The sequence below is a fragment of the Gymnodraco acuticeps genome, unplaced genomic scaffold, assembly GCF_902827175.1.
Source record: "Gymnodraco acuticeps unplaced genomic scaffold, fGymAcu1.1, whole genome shotgun sequence".
NCBI classification, from domain to species: Eukaryota; Metazoa; Chordata; class Actinopteri; order Perciformes; family Bathydraconidae; genus Gymnodraco; species Gymnodraco acuticeps.
In genome coordinates this window covers 420,371-442,525 of record NW_022989996.1, presented here as the reverse complement: position 1 = coordinate 442,525, position 22,155 = coordinate 420,371, and the positions used below count along the sequence as shown (strand labels likewise).

Genomic DNA, 22,155 nt, shown 5'->3' with positions numbered 1-22,155 from the left:
TATTTCATGCTTCATATCTAAAATGGAACAAATAGTTGAAAAATTGAGGGTTTGCAAAAACATCTCAACCCTTTGATGTTTGTTCAGAAGGTTTTAATCAGCTAATCAGACTTGGTTTAATAATGTGCCTTTCTTTTTAGCAAAACAACAGGTGAGTTATTTTGAAATTAACAGTGATTTTTAAATTGATTATGTGCTTCTTTCGTAAAAAGATGTTCAAATCACGGATTGCATTTTTTTTAGCTGTAGTTTCAGGATGGGTGTTTTGTGAAAGTGGCTTGAATTACTTGCCTGATTCCCTTTCTCCACTTCAAATGACCTACAAACAGACAGACACACACAAATTGCAGTGTTTCCAAAATCACTGGATTGCCTTTTCAATTTTGTGCTGGTAATGTTAAGGTTGGCCCATTTCTCATGTGTATTCATTGCTCAGCCACTTTTAAGTTCAAACTGACTATTTGAAATTTAACTTTTCTCAATCGTTCTGAGCATCGTAACTAGATGCTGTTGCTATAGCAATCTGAACCATGTACCATCTGTCCTTTGGACTTCCATCAGGAAAGCCAGACAAAGCTGTGGTCATTGTGAATATTTATTTGATATTTCACATAGTATGCATACTAGTAAGAATACAAAACAAACACAGCTTAATAAATCAATCTACTTTTACTTGATATCTGGAAAAACACATTAAAAGCAATTATAAGAGGCTAAATGAAAGCATTTTATAGTGTCATAAACCATATTTGAAAACCAAAACAGTCTACTCCAAAACATTTATTCGACAACTTTAGCCAGTTGTTACTAACAGATTTGGATTATTTGCTAATACACAACGTAAATCAACCAATAAATACACTTTGAGATATTGTTGTAGTTTAAAACATCCAGCAGCCTATAATGTTATTCAAATTAGCTGCATCTTTATCGGCTTTAAAAGACACATCAATGTATCAAAAATCGAAGTGAAATATTTAAGTATTTATAACTCGTAATTGGGCCATAATGGGTACATCCAGTTGTTTTACTTGTGTACATTTTGATGCTAATACTTGTCATCACAATGTGTTTTAATATCACCATTTAGTATTGCTAGTTGTACTTAAGTAAAAGCTCCAGGTACTTCTTCTAAATATGGCATTATAAATGTTGTTCCTCATTTCGATGTCATATTACAGTCAACAGAAGCATTTATTGTTTTAAGACAGTCACAAGTGTTGTCTGTGCAGCTGACATATGCCACAGATTGACATCTCCATGTGCCATAAAGACAAATGGTGCTCAGTGGCATTGTATCCCTGTTTGTGTCTTATTGGTTGGACCCACTTACGCTTCCTTTTTCTGGTGTTACCCTGACACGTGCCCTGCTGCCGTGTCAGTCACAAGTCACTCTCATACCGAGCCATCCTGTTGCCGTGTGACAGCCCCAACTTCAGTGACCAATCATAACACTGATGTGTGTGTGTGTGTGTGTGTGTGTGTGTGTGTGTGTGTGTGTGTGTGTGTGTGTGTGTGTGTATGTGTGTGTATGTGTGTGTGTGTGTGTGTGTGTGTGTGTGTGTGTGTGTGTGTGTGTGTGTGTGTGTGTGTGTGTGTGTGTGTGTGTGTGTGTGTGTGTGTGTGTGTGTGTGTGTGTGTGTGTGTGTGTGTGTGTGTGTGTGTGTGTATTTGGGGGAGGGAGGTCTGCCAATCATTGCTAAAGTCTTGGAGGCAGAGACAATTGTTGGGATTTTAACAGGATTTGTGTTTTGTTGATTTCTCACCACACAGTCAACAGAAAGGACTTTCTTCAAAAAAAATGTCATGCTAAAAGTATTAGAAAGAAAATCGATGAACACATAATATTTTACCACACATAATTCATAATATAATGAAAGGCTTTGCTACAGTTGTACCTCCGGTTACCCTTAAGTCGTAAAATACTATTACACTTTAATGAAATATAACATTAAACTTTTTAGGATCGGAGCCAGGTCACTCTATCATACAGCAAAGGCTACATTTTTTTATTGGGTGAAGCCATAACTTTAATCCACTTTAAAGAGCGGTGTAACTATCTGTCTAAATGAAATTGACAATGGTTGGTATATCACATTGAAGATTGGTTTCCTGGTAATTCACAGATTTATTCTAAAATCACTTTACTATGCACAATATTTTACTATATGATAACTTAATATGTATTTATAGCATCTTTAACACTTTATGGCACCTTCAGAAACCCCTACTGCCTGCTATGGATAAAAAAGGGTTTCTTTTCACAGAGACAGGTCAGGTTTTGCTTTTCTCTCTATCCCACCGCCTCCACTTACCCATTTTCTGGTGTATGCACATTGTTGCTTTTTCTTTCCCCGTCAGCCTCCTAACTGCAAGAGTTCAAGTACCTGTAATTTTATAGAGCCACACAGGGAGAAATCATATCTATTATTGTGATGTAATATCATACTATTGTACATTTTATTATGCCACTTTACAATTGTAAAATCATAAAGTGTGTACTTTCAGACACAGACCTGAGAACTTTTATTTCTTCATTTTAATACCCAATAGGAAATATTCAGAAATGTTAGAATACACACCAATATGATACTATACATACTATTACATATCACTTTAATCTTGCCTATAATATAACGGGACAATTGACTAACGTAACTAGCTCGCTGATAAATAAGTTAAGAGGAGTCTGGACTTCCAATTGTTTAAATTAAAAATCAAGTATTATCAATTGTATAAGTTGTATTCACATGACCATACACATGTCCAAAATGGACTTGCCATGACAATATTTAAATACCTTATTTTGGATTCAGCATATTCACATATCAGATAAAGATTGAATGCACACAAAAGCAAATGTAAGAAGAAGGGTAGTTTCCATTCTGATCTGACTAAAGTGGATCCCACATCTCAAAAATAGCTTTCTCTACATTCCATATCGCAGTATATTTAGCTTGAGCATTAACTGTAATATATTCTACATCTTCTTACCGTCAGCACTCTGAGGTAGAGTTCATGAGAAGTTGAACAAGTAGAGAATGAATTGTCTCAACAACACACAGCGGCTGGGGAGTTGTGGAGGTATTGTACTAAACATGAATAAGGATGAGGGGGGACTTATAGTTCTTCCTGCAGGGGAGCATGGGAAAACTCCCACTCTCTACATTGTGTAGAGAGTGCACAATGTCATCTTCAGAAAGTTCATTCCAGAATGAGATGTAAAAAAAAATGGTTGCAGCCTGGTACACACGCTTCAGTTCATATATCTCTGTGATGAGCATCATTTTGGTTACGCCTGGCATCATGTCAGCCGTAATCAGCATTGACATGTTTGGCTATTTCTGTTGTTCAAATTGTAAAATCAGCAATGAGCTTTCCTCCTGGGCCCTCAATTCTAGAATCAACATGTTTTCTCAAAATGCAAGAAATTCTCGAGAGCCTTTTTTGTAAAAAAAAAAACATTCTTTTTTCAAATACACTTAGAAAAGAAAGAATAGCTGCTTGTGTTTTGTCAACAACACAAAGTAACAGTTACATCACATTAAGAAATACATTGAATGTTATAGTTATGAGGAAGAGTGTAGCCCATCTGTATGCAGAAGCGTTGGACAGAGAAATTAAATTACAACATTCTGGGGGCACCTTTTATATATTTTTAATTAGGGCATACATTGATACAGATTTAATGAGGTTAAATGTATTTTGGGAATTTTTACATTTCTACTGTTAAATGTAAGATGGTTATATAATAAGATGTATACAAGACTCAACTATACCCCACAATATTAAGTGGCAAGTGTGAGCTGAATTCTTATTGGTCTCTATAGAGAGTGGCATATTCAGATATCATGGTCTTAGATTAGATGTATTGTTCTGCCATAGGCAATGTTGGGTGTTTTCTGGAAATCAGACCCTGTTTTAGAGGCTCTATAGAAGAAAAAGCCTGACATAGCTGAGATGCCAACATGTTATTTAATTTTCTCTCCGTCTTTTCAGAAACAATGTCTTGTAAGCCAGACGCGCTGCCAATCCTTACAATAAATATTATGATTCATTGAGTCGTCAGAACAGGGCATGAAAGTCTCCGTTAATACATGATATACTCTGTTTTAGATTAGGTCTGGAAAAAGGATGAAAAATGAAGGAGGAAAACCACATTATAAGATTTAAAGTGATTTAGTGTTGGCTGATGTTCCAAAGAAAAACATGAATCCAACTCTTGCCGCAGTTTCATAATAAACAGCACATATTTTTTTACTACTAGATGTTTGGACTTGCACAGATATTTTATTGGACATTTAATGATAGTTTGGTGCATTCTAAAAGACATCACAGTAAAACAGGTGAGTTAAGGTATTTGTGAGTGTGTAAGGCACACACTATACAATTCGAACATTTCATGTCCTTCAGGTCCCTGCGGCCGACATGTTATTTCCTGCCCTGCCTCCCTCCTTTCCATCTGTCGTGCTGATGATTTACTCTTTTCTAACCGTGATGGGTTGCCATGGCTCCGCTGGTCCTGCTTGAGCTCAAGGTGTCTTTGTGTTTAAGATTTCAAACAGCTTTGGGAGTCAATCTCTGGATGACTTCAATAAAAATCCCAGGTTTCTCTTTCCCCTGGCATTGAAACTAGCCAACAAGTAGGGGCCTTTACAGTGTTTCTTTGGCCCTATCCTTCAGATGATCTGGGGACATCATCGGCAAACCAACACAGGGACACTAGGAGTCTAGCTATATTGTGTATCTGCTAGTTTAGTAAGTCCATTATATCTCTGAAAAGAGACAGTCAAATCTCATAAAGCTGGCCTAAAACCACAACATCTCACGAGCACAACATTTTCATTTCGCTTGCATTTTTTCATAGTGTGAAACATCCCAATCATCACCTCAAATACTTGGAGACCATACTTGACAGAGACAGAAATCAAATCAAACTAGATAATTGGCATTCTGATTGGATCTACAGTACTTGTTTTACGATATTGTTCTAATCAAATTCCAGTCTGGAAAGTTCCTCGTAAGTATTTTATTCTCAGTTGACCAACTTTAAAGTGATGTGATATGTTTCAAGTACACCATTTAAACAAGTGTGATCAGTACATAAATGTTTTTTAAAGTATTATATTTGCACAATATCCAGTGAGTGTATGTTCTACTACTATACCTACCTACAGTATTATGTATAAACAGAACCACTCCCCATCTTTAAATAATATATATAAGAGTTTTCTTCCGATATATAGCCTCAGGGAATCACATAATATATTTCTGTTCCATTGCAAGCAGAGCCAAACACCGTTTATCAGTGTTTTCATTCATATTTAATTCTGAAAATCTTCTCCTTCCTTTTTTGAGCCTTTCAAATATAGCCTTGTCAGCTGTAAGCCAAACTTGATCAGGAGTCATAAGTCAGTCATTCACTTTCACAGTGTGAAGGCCTGTCTTTAACAGAAGGAAACGGCCTTCCAAACACACAAGCAAGCCTTTGCCATTAGTCCCATCCTTCTTTATCACAAATTCAATATCTTCTGTGAACGTTTCCTCTCAAGCACCTTAATAACTTCCTTGTATACTCAAAAACTCAAAATGAAGCCAGCATCATCCATGGAACAGTGCGTCTGCTTGGGTGTGTTGTGGGTTTGTTTGAGTACAATAAAAGGTCTTGGGTTAAAAGTGCACATGCATGTTAAATCAGAAATGTTATTCCGGCTTAGTGCATTATTTGCTCTGGCTGGCTGTGGTAGCAAGATTAGCTCCGGTGATTGGACAGGTGTTGTGCATAGCGGATGGTTTGATGATACCTTGGCTTTATTACTACGTTAACTGCAGAATATAACTGTATTGAGAGCTTAGCATGGTTTTATCGCACTCCAGCAGCAGGCATAACTAAACGAGCCCATCTGAACGTGTCAGTCACACTTCACCTCAGCCTCCCAGTTCAGCTCACATTACAGCCCTGGCGCAGAAATATCAGAACTGTGGCTGCTGCAAGGAAGTGCATTGGTGACAAGTGGCCCTTGTTAGGCTCCGAGATGAAGTGGACAATGGCGATGAAAATTATTTCATAGCTTTAGGTGGGGAAAACATCTCATCACTTTACCAAGACACCCCATCCCTTTCTGTTTTTGTTAAATTTTTCATTATCTTAGTGAAAAAATACATTTCCATGCCATGTTTTCCTCTTGGTGAGGATAATGTTGCAGTAAAAGTTAGAACAGGTTGTGACTGCGACATGTTGGTAATGTTTACGTTTGACTTTGCATAATTCAAAACAGCAAGGCTTCCATCTTGCTGGGTTTTAAGAATACAAAGAGGTGGAGCTCGTTGTGCAGCTCTTCCTGATCCCTCCATGGTCTCCATTTTTCAAACAATGCAACATTATAGTGTACTTTATATGTAGTTATGTGATTGATGACAAATCCATGAGTAAATATTTTTTTAGTGTTACAATATTACATTTTAGAAAGCTTTTACTGTCAAAGACTCGGGAAAATGAGTGTGGCAACATTCAGTTTGGTTGTTTTCAGTGGGTTCAGGTGTACGCGTGTGTGTGTGTGTGTGTGTAGTCTATCATTACTATACTTGTGGGGACCTACATCTGTTTACATAGTCACGTGTGGGGACTCGCCTCCCTTATGGGGACAAAATGGAGGTCCCCATGAGGGGAATCATTAATTTTAGGGTGAAGACTTGGTTAGGTTTAGGGTAAGGGTAAGGTTAAGGATTAGGGTTAGGCATGTGTTGGTTATGGTTAAGGTTAGGATAAGTCTCCAGGAAATGCATGTAAGTCAATGTAATGTCCCCTGAAGTGATGTATACATGGTATGTGTGTGTGTGTGTGTGTGTGTGTGTGTGTGTGTGTGTGTGTGTGTGTGTGTGTGTGTGTGTGTGTGGTGTGTGTGTGGGGGGGGGAGCCCGCCACCTGTAGATTCAGCTGGGAGAAGTGTTTGAGCACTGGTTTATCGTCAAACACACACATTCAAAGTCTACAAGAACCAAATAAAACTCACCAAAACTGTCTTGTCTCTCCACTGTTCCAACAATAACAGAACCTCATAATTTCAATCTGTCTCTCTTCCCACTGATCAGCTGCCCGCAGAGCAGTGGGGGGGAAGAAATAATTATCAAATAGTTCCCAATGCTTTAGATAGTGTTTTTAACTTGAAATGCTCATCATTTCCATACATACATACAAGTATTTTGATACTTGCCAGGATTTATCCTTTAACGCCCACATAAAATCAATTGCAAGGACCGCCTACTTCCATCTACGTAACATTGCAAAAATCAGGCATATCTTGCCTCAAAACGATGCAGAGAAACTAGTCCATGCATTTGTTACTTCAAGGCTGGATTATTGTAACTCCTTATTATCAGGGTGTACCAAGAAGTCAGTCAAGTCGCTTCAGCTGATTCAAAATGCTGCAGCTCATGTACTAACCAGAGTTAGGAAAAGGGACCACATTACTCCTCTTCTGGCTGCCTTACACTGGCTCCCTATAGAACACAGGATATAATTTAAAATTCTTCTTCTCGCCTACAAAGCCCTTAATGGGCAGGCGCCATCTTACCTTAAAGAACTCATTATACCCTACTGTCCTACTAGGGCATTGCGTTCCAAGAATGCAGGGTTGTTGGTTGTTCCTAGAGTCTCTAAAAGTACAATGGGAGCCAGAGCCTTTTCTTATCAAGCTCCACATTTGTGGAATCAGCTTCCAGTTTGTGTTCGGGCGGCAGACACCCTATCCGTTTTAAGAGTGCGCTTAAGACCTTCCTTTTTGATAAAGCTTATAGTTAGGGCTGATTAGATTCAGCCCCCTAGTTTTGCTGATATAGGCTTAGTTTGTCGGGGGACATCTTACTTCTTCCTTCTCTCTGTCTATACCTGTGTACTCTCATGTTCCGATTAACCCAGCTTCCCCAAATGTCTTTCTTTTTGGTGTCTATATACGCCGGGATCCGGAGTCATGGATGATCCTGAGCCCTGGATCTTGAGTCGTGGCTGTGGTCCTGGATCATAGGTCCTGGATGGATATCCTCGTGGATTCATCTTCCTATTATACACACATGCATTTCCAAACATTTGGACTACCTATGTTGCAAATGTATTATCTTTTCAATTTACACACGGCATCTATTGCACGTCTGTCCGTCCTGGGAGAGGGATCCCTCCTCTGTTGCTCTCCCTGAGGTTTCTCCCATTTTTCCCTTTAAAACTGTGGGTTTTCTCCGGAGGTTTTTCCTTGTACGATGTGAGGGTCAAAGGACAGAGGGTGTCGTATTGTCATACTGATATTCTGTACACACTGTGAAGACCACTGAGACAAATGTAACATTTGTGATATTGGGCTATATAAATAAACATTGATTGATTGATTGATTGATTGATTGATTGATACCATCATGTTTAAAATCCCTACCCGTTATAGGGTTAGGATTGTCAGCAAAGGAAATATTTGTTTCCACAATTCCATAATGTTGCGCTGAGAACAAAGATACAATAGCAGAAACGGCGAACTGTGACTTAAGTAAAACTCACTTACATGTACTCTTTAATGTATGTATTGTGTCGCTGTATTACTGCTGCTGTCTTTTTCAACTCTCACTTTCTTTCTTTTTTGGTCACAGATCAACTAAAACTCATCCAGGACCCGTGGTTCATTTGAGTGACTGCCCAAAAGACGAAGGCAAGGTAAGATAAAGAACACGCACCACTTGCTGATTCTCCTGACGCACACTGTCTGTGTAGCAAAAACTATACAGGCTTCCCTTTTTTCCTGTCTTCCCTGCCTTTAGTTAAATCTGCCTATTAATTTTCCGTCACTTAAGTGTCCTTTATACTTCCCCTCTGCCTTTCCGGTGTATTCTTTCTAGCTTCTATTCTTTCTTTGTAATTAGTAGCTTTTACTCTCTCCGCCTGGCTTTCTTTCGGGCTAACAGAAAGGAAACCGTCATCTATACAGTGTACTTCTCCTAGTGTTGCTGTATTATAGACACTGACGACGTGAGAGACTTGCAGGTAATATCCTTTGAGTAGAGTTTTTCAGTGTCAAGCTGCTCCTGGAATCCGATTGGTTTGAAAAGTGCTAGGTACGAAGGAGCTGTAAAAGAGATGTCATTGAGGAGCGTATCGATTTTCCCAATGGATTTAGCTGCCTCTGTGTGAAACATAAAAACAGGTGTGCAGCCTCTGTCGCACAATGCCATACCTTTCTGCCTGAAAAGACAGAAGTGCTGCTTGTGGAATTTAAAAAATGAAGTCACAAATGAATAGTTTGGACTTCATCTCGCAGAGAGAGGGGACAAATATGTTATATTTTTCAAAGCCTTTTTGCATTTTGTCCTTCATTTTGTTTCGATAACTAAATAGCCTACAGTACCAGCTTCCTAATTACGACCAATAAGTAGATATACAAATGTTTTGCAGGTGTTTGAATAAGAATACATGACATTTGGAAGTAGATCTGAATCCACATACCACATACCTTTAAGGGATATACTATATATAACAAATGCCTCCGCATACAAGCATATATATATATATGCTTGTATACGGAGGCATTTGTTGACAGGACATCCTGGTGTTAACATGACTGTTAGTGTTACTAATGTAAAGCTTTATGCTTGCAGAATTTATGAGGTGGACCTTTTTTCCAACCTCACTTGCGTTTGGCTTTAGTGTCCTACAATTTGAGATGTCAGTGTTTCCGAGATCAGGAGAGCGGTTTCCTCCACTCTCTTTAAAGGTTACATCACTCCCCATCTCGTGTGATCTGTGATCAGATTGTATCAACTTTACTCTCCATTCTAAATGGTTTGGGGGGGGTGTGTGTGTGTGTGTGTGAGAGTGAGTGAATGCGTGTACAATTATTTGTTCAATGTTAGTGCGTGTGTGAGCTGCCTGTCTATAGATGGCTGTTTTGATCTACAGTGTATTATAAAACATAAGTGTGTCACTCGTGGGGGTAAGGCATGTGGAGGAGATCATATGCGTGTGTTGATGTTATGAAGGATGAAAGTAGTTAGAACATTCTATGTACTTGTCTGAATAGGTTCTGTATACATTCAATAAATGTCTATATGTGTTTAAATATAAAATGAAATGAAACTGAGATTGAAACCTTGAAGGTGCATTGGCTAATTGATAAATGCTAACAAAGACAACAGGCCAGTGATCGCTGCTTGTTTACATGACAGTAGTAAAGAAAAGATTCTGGCTTCAATATAGCAGGAAGTTGTTTTGTTAATTGACGTACTTTGTTAGTCTTAACTCTAAATCTCCTTTGACATCTCCTGCAAATCATTGGCTGAATGCAGACCCATGCAGGTGGAAAATAGTCTTTGTGCGTATAGTACATTAGGAATCATACCTCCCATCCCAACCAATCACAAAACACACACGCAGGCTAGCTCTGCAACTTTTTATAAATAAGACTGTAGTGAGTAGTAAAGACTTAAAAAAGGGAGAAGGAAAAGGAGGACACGTGTTCTTTCGGGTGCCACAGGCAAACTGCTCCACTACACTACAGCAAAGAGGGCAAGATATCAATGAAATTGGCACCGTGAGTGCAGGCTGTGCTATGATCTGATATTTAAAAACATAATTAAAAATGCCTTTCATATTCTTTATTTCCCATTCCTTGTGAACCCTCCCCAGCTGCTTATAGGGTTTGAGAGCGGGATGATCGTACAGTGGGACCTGCGGGGCAAGAAGGCCGACTTCAGAATCTGCTACGATGAGGTGAGCTCCACTTTTCACAAGAAAGAAAAATGCTCTCAGGTTTTCTTATCCATGTATCATGGCTTGGCTCTCAGCCACAACAAACGCGCGACAGAAACGAGAGCGTGAATAGAAAAAAAAGAGTTTATTTGGCTGCTGCTGAAGTACACAAACAGGCGAAACAAAAGGTCAGCTGGTCGTGACTGCTCTTCACGTTGCGTCCTCCTGCCAGAGAGAGAGAGCGAGATCCGGTCCAGTCCTTTATCCGGCTAGCTCCAGCCGCCAGGTGTCCTCAATTCCCGTGAGCACACACACAGAGGGAGAGTCATTAAAGGGCCACACACACGCATACCCACCACCAGAGATAGTGAGGCAGGGGTCGTCACCCCCCCCCCCCCCCCCCTTAAAGTCGGTGTCCCCAGGGCCACCGGCACCACACACCCAACCCCATCCCAAACCAAGGAAAAAGTCATGGAAAACAAAACCACACATATGGCACTCCCCCAGAACCCCAATGAAATACACCACCTTCACACAGCAATCCTCGCCTTCAGCACCCAGCCACACCTTTAGCAACACCAGTATCTGAGAAGCACTTTAAAAAACATGGGCAGAGCGAGAAAGATTTATCACAGTATGACAGTCCATATATATATACACATCAAGGTCAAACTAACAACTACTTAGTGCCATGGAGCACGTGACAGCGCGTCAGCAATAACATTGTCGGATCCCCTAAAGTGCCTAACATCAAGGTTGTAAGCCTGAAGAAACAAAGACCACCTTGTCAGCCTTTGGTTGGGACACTTCATTGAATGCAAAAAGGTCAGGGGATTGTGATCTGTGTAAACCAAAATTGGTCCTCCTGCTCCCACATATACAGTGAAATGCTGCAACGCCCAAATGAGTGCTAACGCTTCCTTCTCAATCACCGAATAATTCCTTTGGTAACCGTTAAGTTTCTTTGAAAAGAAACTGACGGGTCTCTCCACCCCCCCCTTGTCAACCTGGAGCAGAACCGCACCGACTCCCACCTGGCTTGCATCTACTTGGAGACTAAAAGGACGATCAAAACATGGAGCCGCTAACGCCTGAGAGGAGCACAATAGAGACTTAACACTATCAAACGCTCTCTGACAGTCGACCGACCAAGTATATTTTACCTTAGCCCTAAGAAGTTCCGTCAGAGGAAACACTGTAGTGGAAAAATGTTCACAGAACCTCCTGTAGTAACCCACCATACCCAAAAATCTCTGGAGTTCCTTTTTGGTTGTGGGCTGTGGGTATTCAGATATTGCCATGACCTTGGCCAGAACTGGAGCCACACAACCCTGACCCACCACATGACCAAGGTATGTCACTGTGGCCTTTGCAAAGGCACATTTGGCCAAATTAATAGTCAGATGTGCCTCTGTCAACCGTTCAAACAACCTCTCGATGCGCTGAACATGAGCCGTCCAAGTATCACTGCAAATTACCAAATCGTCTAGATACACCGTACAGCCCTCTAAACCCGACACCACGCGATTCATCAAACGTTGGAATGTAGCAGGAGCATTTTTTAACCCAAACGGCATTACCTTATATGAATAAAGTCCAGATGGTGTGATAAATGCTGCTATTTCCTGTGCCCGCTTAGACAAGGGGACCTGCCAATACCCTTTAAGCAAATTAAATTTGCTAATATACTTTGCAGACCCCACCTGATCTATACAGTCATCCATCCGTGGCAAAGGAAAAGAGTCTGATTTTGTCACCGCATTCACTTTTCTTAGATCAGTACAGAATCTAGGTGTCCTATCCTGCTTTGGCACCAAAATACATGGAGACGCCCAACTAGATGCTGATGGGACAGCAATTTTATTCTCCACCATGTAATTAATCTCTGCATCCAACCGACTGCGCTTAACTGGTGGCATGCGATAAAAATGTTGCTTAATCGGCTGAGCGTCCCCAACATCAATATCATGCTCAGCCCAGTCAGTTTGCGAAGGAGTGTCTCCAAACAGACACAGATATTTGTGTACCAATGCTGATAATTCCTCACGTCTTGATGCCGTCAAATGAGACAACAACCCGTCTAAATTATCTAGCGATTCCGAATTTCTCAAACGACCACAGAGCAAACTATCATCAGGTTCGGGCACTATATCTCCCTCATGCGTCAAACCATGTGTCACCACCACAGCCGGCTGCACTTTATCCTTCTCCACCTCTGTGTCTGTGTTAACCTCCCGCTTGTGGTAGGGTTTCAGAAGATTTACATGACAGAGGCGTTTGGTCTTCCTTCGTTCTGGTGTTGCCACAACATAATTTAGGTCAGAAGTTTTCTCAATGATAGTGTACGGACCTGAATACTTCGCCTGGAATGGGGAACCAACAATAGGCATAAGTGATAGAACCTGGTCACCTGGATTAAACTCCTGTCGTGCCGAACAACGGTCATAGAACTTCTTCATGTTACTTTGAGACACTGACAGCTTTTCCCGTGCCATACTCAAAGCAACACCCAAACGACGTCTGAAGCCATTCACATAATCCACCAAGCTCCGTGGTGGCTCAGTGTCAACACAACCCTCTTTCAGCACTGCCAAGGGACCCCGTACAGCATGTCCGAAAACCAACTCATTAGGGCTAAACCCCGTACCTTCATGTACCGCCTCCCTTGCAGCCAACATCAACCAAGGAAGACCTTCCTCCCAGTCTCCATCTAGCTCAGTACAGTAAGCACGCAACAAGGATTTCAATGTCTGGTGAAACCTTTCCAAGGCACACTGGCTTTGAGCGTGGTAAGCTGTTGACTGGTTCTTCTTAATCTTCAAAAGCTTCAACACCTGAGCAAACATGTGAGATGAAAAATTGGAGCCTTGATCACTCTGGACGACCTTAGGAATACCAAATATTGAAATAAACTGTGACAAAGCCTTAACCACAGCCTTAGTTGTAATCGACCTCAAAGGATAAGCCGCTGGATACCTAGTGGTTTGACACATCACAGTCAGCAGATATTTGCAACCAGACTTTGAACACGGTAAAGGGCCCACACAATCCACAATGAGATGTGTAAACGGTTCACTTACCACTTGTATCGGCTGTAGTGGTGCTGGTTTGATCTTCTGGTTTGGTTTCCCTGTTAGCTGACACTCATGACATGTTCTAATATACTGCGACACATCTCTCTTTAGACGTGGCCAAAAGTAGTGTCTCAGGATGTTCAAATATGTTTTCCGAACCCCAAAGTGTCCACACTCATCATGTGCGACTTTCAGGACCAGAGGACAAAACTTAGTTGGCACCACCAGCTGGAAAACCTCAGTTCCCCCACCATCAACAGCCACAGGAACCCATCTTCTAAACAACAAGTCATTATGCAACATGTATCCACTTGAAGTGTTTTCCCCCTGTGCAACTGGCTTAACACAGTCAAAAAGGTCTTTCAACGAAGAATCCTGACGTTGCTCCTCTCCCACCTCATGGTGTGTAAGTAATACCGAAAAGTCAGACAAAGATGGAACCTCCACTGTGTCAGTTGACTTTCCATCTGGTAGCAAGTCATGATCCCTTTTCGCCCTAGCACGTGTGATCACACACGAGGCCGTGACGTCTGGCATCACTGTAGAGCACTTCTCAGATCCTGACTCCATCAGACCACCAGTGACTAACAACACAGAGGGAACATCAGCCCAGACTCTACCACCTGCCAAACCGTTACCCAGAATGAAATGTATCCCCTTGATTGGAAAAGCTGGGCGTACACCAATAGCTACCTCCCCTTTAACAAGGTCACAGTCAAGATACATTTTATGAACAGGAACAGGGAAAACCGTTAATCCCATCCCCCGACTCCGAACCGTGTCACCAGTGTCACTTTCCTCAGACAAAGGCAGAACAGAGTCAACGATAAAGGAGTCAAATGCACCGGTATCCCTCAAAATGTTAATTGAACTCTGACATTGCTACCTACCAATGACACCAAGCCCTCTCTTATAAAAGGATCATAGGACGCTAAAACCTCTGATCCCCATAAGTGGTCCGTAAGCACCTCGTTAACACAGCAGCTTTTCACAGGAACAGCTAATGCAACTGGTTTACCCACAAATCTTCCTCCCTTGGATTTTGCTCTAAGCGCCGGACATTCTGGTTTCCAATGGCCTTTCTCACGACAATAGTTACAAGTATCCTCAGATTTTTCCCAAGCCACTTTCTTTGGATCCATCCCCAATGAACCAACATCAACAGCCCTTCTACTTCCTTCAAAAACGGGTAGAGCTCCAGCGCGCCCTCCGAACCTGCCCTTATGAAGTAACACAAACTCATCCGCTGCCACCGCAGCTTCGGACACCGAAGTAACCCTGTGTTCTATTATATAAGTAGCAATGTTGTCAGGAAGAATGTTTTTGAACTGTTCCAAAATCATGAGTTCACCCAAATTGTCAAAGAAGTGATGTCCAGAGCAGCTAACCAACTTTTAAAATGAACCGACAAATCCCTCGCCATTTCCACATATGTTTGACCCTGTTTTTTCTCCAAGGACCTAAAACGCTGTCGATAAGCCTCAGGAACGAGTTCATATGCTCTAAGCACCGCCAATTTTATTTTAACATAGCTAGAGCTATCCTCCAGACATAACGCGGAATATGCAGACTGTGCTCTTCCTGTGAGCACACACTGAAGCATCAGGGCACAGTCTGCATCCAGCCAATCCCTAGCTACCCGTTCAAAAAGCAAAAAAAAGTTAAATTGCGGTAACAAGCGCAAGTTGTTAGCATCGAACCGATGATGGGACCTGGGCACCTGTTCACCATGCCGCTCACCCAACGCCGCACCATATCTGACCATAGAAAGACGTTGTCCTTCCATATCCAGTTTGGCTCTCTCAGTCTCCTGCCGCATCCGCTCCACTGCAATTTCCTTTTCAACCTCCATCTCATGCCTCATTTTGTCATGATTCAGCTGCAACAATAACATCTCCTTCTGCTGCTCAAAGGACAGTGAACTAGCCTGCAACAGTGGTTTTAACAACACACCTATTTTCTCTGCCGGAAACACTCCCGTTTCACCTAATGCTGTCACAATAGAGTCTTTTATAGTGCTTTTTAGCCTCTTATCGCCGACGATTTCAACCGAGAAATGTTCAGCAATTACGAGTAGCTGCTCCATTGAGAAATTGTCAAGGGCTTCCTGAGATGGAGCCCTGATAAATGCGTCTACATCCGCCATACTATCACACAACACCGGAGCTTACACTGAGACGAAAAGCAAAAATAAATGATTGGAGTTCCCCCACTAACTGCGGCACCCACTAACTAATCTCCTCCCTAGTCTTCATGTAGTTACTTGCGGCGGGTACTTATGCACTGAAGACCGCTGGCCCAGCAAAGCGACTAGCACGCTAGCAACAATACTGCGACCACGGCCATGCCCCCAAGCCGAGGCTTCAGCCACTTTCACCACAACATTAAACACCCTGCCCAACGATCCCAAGGGAACCGTCGCTATAACCTACCAGGGGAAACTCCGCACAAATAATGAACTAAATCCCAACACCAGCTTACCTTACCGGAATGGACGAGCCCCCAGCTGTCATGGCTTGGCTCTCAGCCACAACAAACGCGCGACAGAAATGAGAGCGTGAATGGAAAAAAAAGAGTTTATTTGGCTGCTGCTGAAGTACACAAACAGGCGAAACAAAAGGTCAGCTGGTCGTGACCAGTAGCGTGGCGTGGGGAAAAATGTAGGGGAAGCCCATTTTTTGGGTCGGGGGGCGGTCAATAACGTAACCAGATGGGTGATTACAGCGCCCGGTATCATTTGACACACATTTGTATCACACAGATGCAGGACTTGCACACGCCTGTTATCTAACCGACAGGTCCGCTCTCCAGATGAAACTCTCTCCTTATTAATTTAAGCATTTTACTTATTAATGTATGCAGACAATCACACAATCTATGTGATTTTTGGATTTACCGTGCCTCTCAATTGCCCATGACAGGTTGGAAAGGTCGATGAATCCTGAAGTTGCCCAAGGATTGTTCAGGGAGCACGAATCCTTGTCAAAAAGAAGACATGGCCAGCAAAATAGACGCTGAAGTTTAGCGCTTCCAGTTAGCCACTCCGTGCGGACATAATTGTCCTCATTGAACGTCCGTTTCCCTCCCTTTTTCCTCTGTGTACACACAGCTCGAGTGCGGGCATTGACCTGTCATCTGATTTAATTTTTAGTTGCTGCTGTAGCGGAAGTTTAGTAAAGTTATGTTTGATTAAGTACACCAAATCTCCTCCCTCCATAATGCTTCATTTGCTTGATAATTTCTAACGGCGGTGATGACAGTTACAGTATTAAAACTGATGTTGATGTGATTTGATTGGATGGCAGTGTCCAATCAAATCGCCAGCCGCCAGCCGCCTCTGAAGGGAAGCAAGAGGCGGCTAGCTTCCCTTGGCATGGCCCTGACCAATCACAGGTTGGCAGGGGCATCACGTGGGCCTCATCTGATTGGTCAATCCCTCCATTTTTTTTCACCAAAGGAAGCCAGATTCGGCTGGCCTCCTCTCACAACAGTGAGTGCAATCTACTGTTTCACCATAACATCTAGAGGGGCGCTGTTTCACTCTTTGTAAAATACTCAATGAGAATGGGGGAGAGACGGGCCGGCAGCAACACACAGCAAAGGAGAATGATCGAAACAAAACAAAGTGTTTTTATTTATTTATTTAAATTATAACTACAATCCGAAAAAACAGGGGAAGCCTGGCTTCCCTTGGCCTCCGGGAGAAAACGCCACTGGTCGTGACTGCTCTTCACGTTGCGTCCTCCTGCCAGAGAGAGAGAGAGCGAGATCCGGTCCAGTCCTTTATCCGGCTAGCTCCAGCCGCCAGGTGTCCTCAATTCCCGTGAGCACACACAGAGGGAGAGTCATTAAAGGGCCACACACACGCATACCCACCACCAGAGATAGTGAGGCAGGGGTCATCACACATGTCACTCATCAAAGTGGACACATTTAGCAGCGTTGGTGTTTCTTGGGTTATTATTTTCGTAGAGATTTTGTTCAATTTCAGCAATCTCTGTGGGGATCCCTTGTTATCGCAGCAGGATGTAGGAAACCGCAGTTGAGATAGTGAGAAGAAAACTAGACATTTCAACAAAAATGAGCCATGTTCCCATAGAGGGGGGTACATGATTGAAGTGAGTATAAATGTACTGTCGAGATATACCTGTACAACGAGTTGTTTCACTCCTTTTTTCCTTTCCATTTCTAGGAAACTTTTTTTAAATGTAAAATGTGCCTTTTCGCCATAGACCATTTGCTTTGCCTTCAGTATTGCAGATTTCTCATGAACTGCTCATGCAAACAACTTCACACATGACATTGCACTTGGATGGTTCCTCAGCAAAAACACCTTCCAAGTGTTGAGTCGGACAGACGGTTGTCAGGAAAGTCATTGGATGCACAGTTACCTCCTGCATTATAGAAAAATATCCTACACCTGTCACAGCACATTGAATCAAAAAACTAACCAAACTCTCAATTTTGGTTCAAAAAATGCAATAAACATGATCTCCTGCCATATTGACATTTGATTTCTTAGCTCAGCTCAGCTTACTTGCGACTGCAGTCCAGAGTGGAAGAGTATTTTAAAACGGAAAGCAGCATTTCAGCTGAAGAAGTTTAATATGACATTGGTCAAAGTAATCGTGATTATGATTTGGCCGTAATTGTACCGCCCGAAACCACTTGATGATTCATGCTTTCAGTCAAATAAATAACAGCAGGTACCTGCAACTGTGACCCATTTATACTAAAAGCATAGATCAGATCAAATAGAAAAGGTGAATGTATGAATACTGGTCCCTCAACAGCCTCCGTCTAATCTGTTCATCTTCCTCCCATCACTTATCATATTATTCAGTGACATGAAGAGCTTTTTTATCCGCCTGTCTTTTAAATATCAACAAAATGGAGGATACTTTTCATGTTGCATCAACTTGTCTTATTTTTATTGGAAGGTGTCCTCCAGTGCTGTATTCCTATGCTGCTTGGCTTGCGAACCAATTACTGCTTTTTTAACACAAAGCAGTAATTGGAGGACTCATACGCAGCTCAGTCAGCTCAAACAGGTGCCGACTGCGTCTGTTGCTCACCCACTCATCATTGAAGCATAACATATAGTGAGATTGTGTTCATGGTGTCTTAAGACGAACCTGTGTGTGTTCTTACTGTTACGTTGTCATTTGATAAGGTTTGAACATGTAAAGAGTAGGTATAAAGGGGTGCAGCAAACATGTGTTGTTGTAGGCCCCCAACAATTTAGCATTGCAAGGGAACCCTTGACTAAAAGCAATGATGTTTTTACCTTTTAGATTTTTAGAAAATAAGTTCTATTGACATTTACAAGTGGGGTATAACTGACATAGTTTATGTTGTAGAACAAAACGTGAAAACCTTTTAAGCTTGTGTTAAGTACAGACATTAATACAGGTATCTAACCAAAAACACTTTTTACAGCTGCTCCACCACATAATTATACATACTACTTAACATGTAATGCCCTCTGAAACAAAACTAATTACAGTGATTATAAAGCTCTTTTACTAATTCCATTTTGTCTTATAGCAGTTTATTTACAGGTGCTAAGTAGGTCCACATTGCATTTCCTCTTCTTGCCATTATCCGCTATAAAAGCCTCCTTAATTGGAGTGCACAGTGTAAACTAAAACTAGATTACTTTTTATGGAATGGCCTATAATTGTTTACCATGTGTACAGTATGTCTTAGGAAATTGGATCCTAGGTCAGTTTGAGAGCTTCCATTTCATGCACACACACAGACAGAGACGATCACTCTCAACCGTACACACCACTGTTATTAAAACCTTCTTTTTTTTAACCCCTGTGGCCTCAAAACCAATTTCCCATATAGACATTTTCACCTCATGGCACTTATCCTCTCCATCCGCTGCCACCTCTCATCTCCTGTGAAGAGTCACATCCTGCTCACATTCATTACTGTGGTTTTATGTGCTTCACCTCCAGCACAGCACAGCATCATGTCTCACACCTCTTCAGCAGAGTACACAGAAAACTACTATATCCCAAAGACAAAAGGGACAGTACAGCGTCATAGCTTCTTTCTGGTGTAATTATATGCTCCTGCTGATAAATCAAACATTACAATGGTCTGTATCGTTTTACCTTGTTTGGCTTTTCTATTTAGCACTTGTTCGGATTCACCAATTATTTTCTTTTTTAAAAAGCACTGCTTCAAATGTACAGTTGGTGAAGGAAACTAACTATGTATGCTTGACGCTCACTAAAATGCGAAAAAAAAACATCTAAAGTTGTGAACTGGCTTTACTTGACATTAACCTTATCTGGAAACAAAATGTTGCACATTAAAACATTTGAGGTCATGCACCTAAGTCTGAATCACATATTTGAAATACTGAAAGCTGGTGCATATTGGGAAAGATTAATTAAAATAATGTAATGCCAAATGAATGCCCTCACAGCATAACTTTATAATAACCTCTATGCATTTGACATAACAAGCAGTCAAATATGTTTTAAAGGAGGTCTTCTTTCTAGGATACACTCCATACATTTAAATGTAGAAGCAATGTTAATGATGTCTCCAGCAAGGGCAATAACTACATTATTCTGATGTTTGGCCAAAAGAAAGTTGAAGCAGGATTTTCTTTTTTGTTGTAGATTTTCACATTGTGTGCAGCAGAGAATGTGTAAATATGTTTTGTTGGTTTTCTGTGACACATCTCCTAATGACCCCAATGGTTCCTCTTGGGAATATGGCTTTGACAGTGGTGGGTGTAAAGGGTACTGAAATAACACTGAAATGACAGGAAAAAAGAAGCATCAGGTTTAAATAGGCAGATTATAGATTATGTGGCTGTTTGATGAATTGTGCGATGAGTACACTGAGTGCTTAGAAGGCAACATCAGATACACAGTGAGTGCAGGGCAAAGAAAGGAAAGCAGGCTTCTGCTTTGAGCCTCATTACTGCTTTGTTATTGTTGTTTTGGCTCAGAAATTGCATCATTTCTCGCTGCACTTAACTGGGGTCTCTCAGCATGCACATCACAGGACCGAAAGTCAGTCTTCAAAGCTAGAACACTGCCACAGAGCCATACATATAAAGCATATCAATTCCCTGTGGATATGTTGTTATTATGTTATTTGCAGTACAACCCTAACCTTAGGATCTTTCTGTTTCTACATAGGAACCGCAGAGAGTAGTATTTTTTTATAGGAGCGTAATCAGGCCCGGACTGGCCATCGGGAGGACCGGGAGGTTTCCCGATGGCCTGGCCTGCTAAGTGGCCTGCTGGCCTGAGGATTTTTTTTTAAATGTATGTATTGTGAACGCAACGCTGCGCAAATGTGGGTCTGACTCTGCCTCACAGAGGGTGACTGGCTGTCTACATGATGTGGCCTGCCCATATGTCCACTTTCATACAGATCATACTAATACCCTCGATTGGTCTCTGTGTGTCATTCAAGCTCCGGCGGGTGTGTGTTATGTGTGGCGCGAGCGAGTGAGATAAAGCACGCGCACCGGTTACGTGTATTGTTGTTGTTAGCATCTGGTGCTAGCTAGCTGCGCTAACGGATATAAGGAACTGTTTCAACAACACGGTGGAGGGAGAGTCCTCTCCTGTCAGACTGAGAGACTGATAACTACAGCTCAGGTGAGGTAAAGGACTCTCTGAGTGTTTAGATAGTTAACTTAGTCTAAGTTATCTCATTGGGTGTCACGATTCTCATGTCATGTCACATTTCTATGTCTAGGTTTGGGTGTTTTTGCTGTTCTCTCTGTCATGTTTTCCTCCTTGTGTATTGTCTGGTCCCTCTCCCTGGGTTTTTCCTCCCTGTCGTTAGTGTCCCTGGTGTGTCTAATTGTCTGATTGTGTTCACCTGTGGCCCTTGTGTTTCTCCTCCCCTGCCCGGCTGTTTCTCGTCTTGTGATTACCCCTCCCTGTATTTAGTCTGGTCTCTTCCTGTGTTCAGTGTTGGTGCTTCTTTTGTTTGGGTCCTACCTGCTTCACTCCTCGTATCAGTGGGTCTCAAACGGTTTGGTCACCATTTATGTAAACACATATTTCCATTTGAGGGGGGAGTGATTAGTAAAATATGCATGAATAATAATTAAAAAAACGTTAACTAGGTGAAAAAAGTTAAGATAAACTATTAAAACTTGTTGAGAGCTAAAACTAGTCTTTGCTGCTGCCTCAAAGAGGAGCAGGGGGGAGAGGGGGAGACGGGAGAGGCTGATTCAGGAGCACAGACACACTCACAACTATAAATGAACCAAAAACAAATAAATAAACACGTTTCAGTGTTTTTCATATTGGATATAGTATGTTATTGGTTATGGCCATGTTCTTATGATTTTATGATTATTTAAATGTA

General features: G+C 41.6%; 2 protein-coding genes across 15 annotated transcripts in view; one reads left to right on the top strand and one right to left on the bottom strand.

Moving 5' to 3' along the window:
• Positions 1-22,155, top strand: part of stxbp5l (syntaxin binding protein 5-like) — a 208,520-nt gene that overhangs the window by 138,678 nt on the left and 47,687 nt on the right. For all 14 annotated transcript variants that reach the window (XM_034212876.1, XM_034212874.1, XM_034212872.1 and 11 more), the window contains exons 6-7: positions 8,632-8,695; positions 10,661-10,744. In XM_034212876.1, the coding sequence (XP_034068767.1) occupies positions 8,632-8,695; positions 10,661-10,744 (148 nt within the window). The remainder of the gene's footprint in view (positions 1-8,631; positions 8,696-10,660; positions 10,745-22,155) is intronic.
• Positions 11,197-15,148, bottom strand: LOC117544077. The gene is made up of 2 exons (XM_034212877.1): positions 13,804-15,148; positions 11,197-11,318 (listed from the first exon to the last, which is right to left on the bottom strand). Exons 1-2 carry the CDS (start codon positions 14,557-14,559, stop codon positions 11,274-11,276), a joined length of 801 nt encoding a protein of 266 aa, XP_034068768.1. The 5' UTR covers positions 14,560-15,148; the 3' UTR covers positions 11,197-11,273.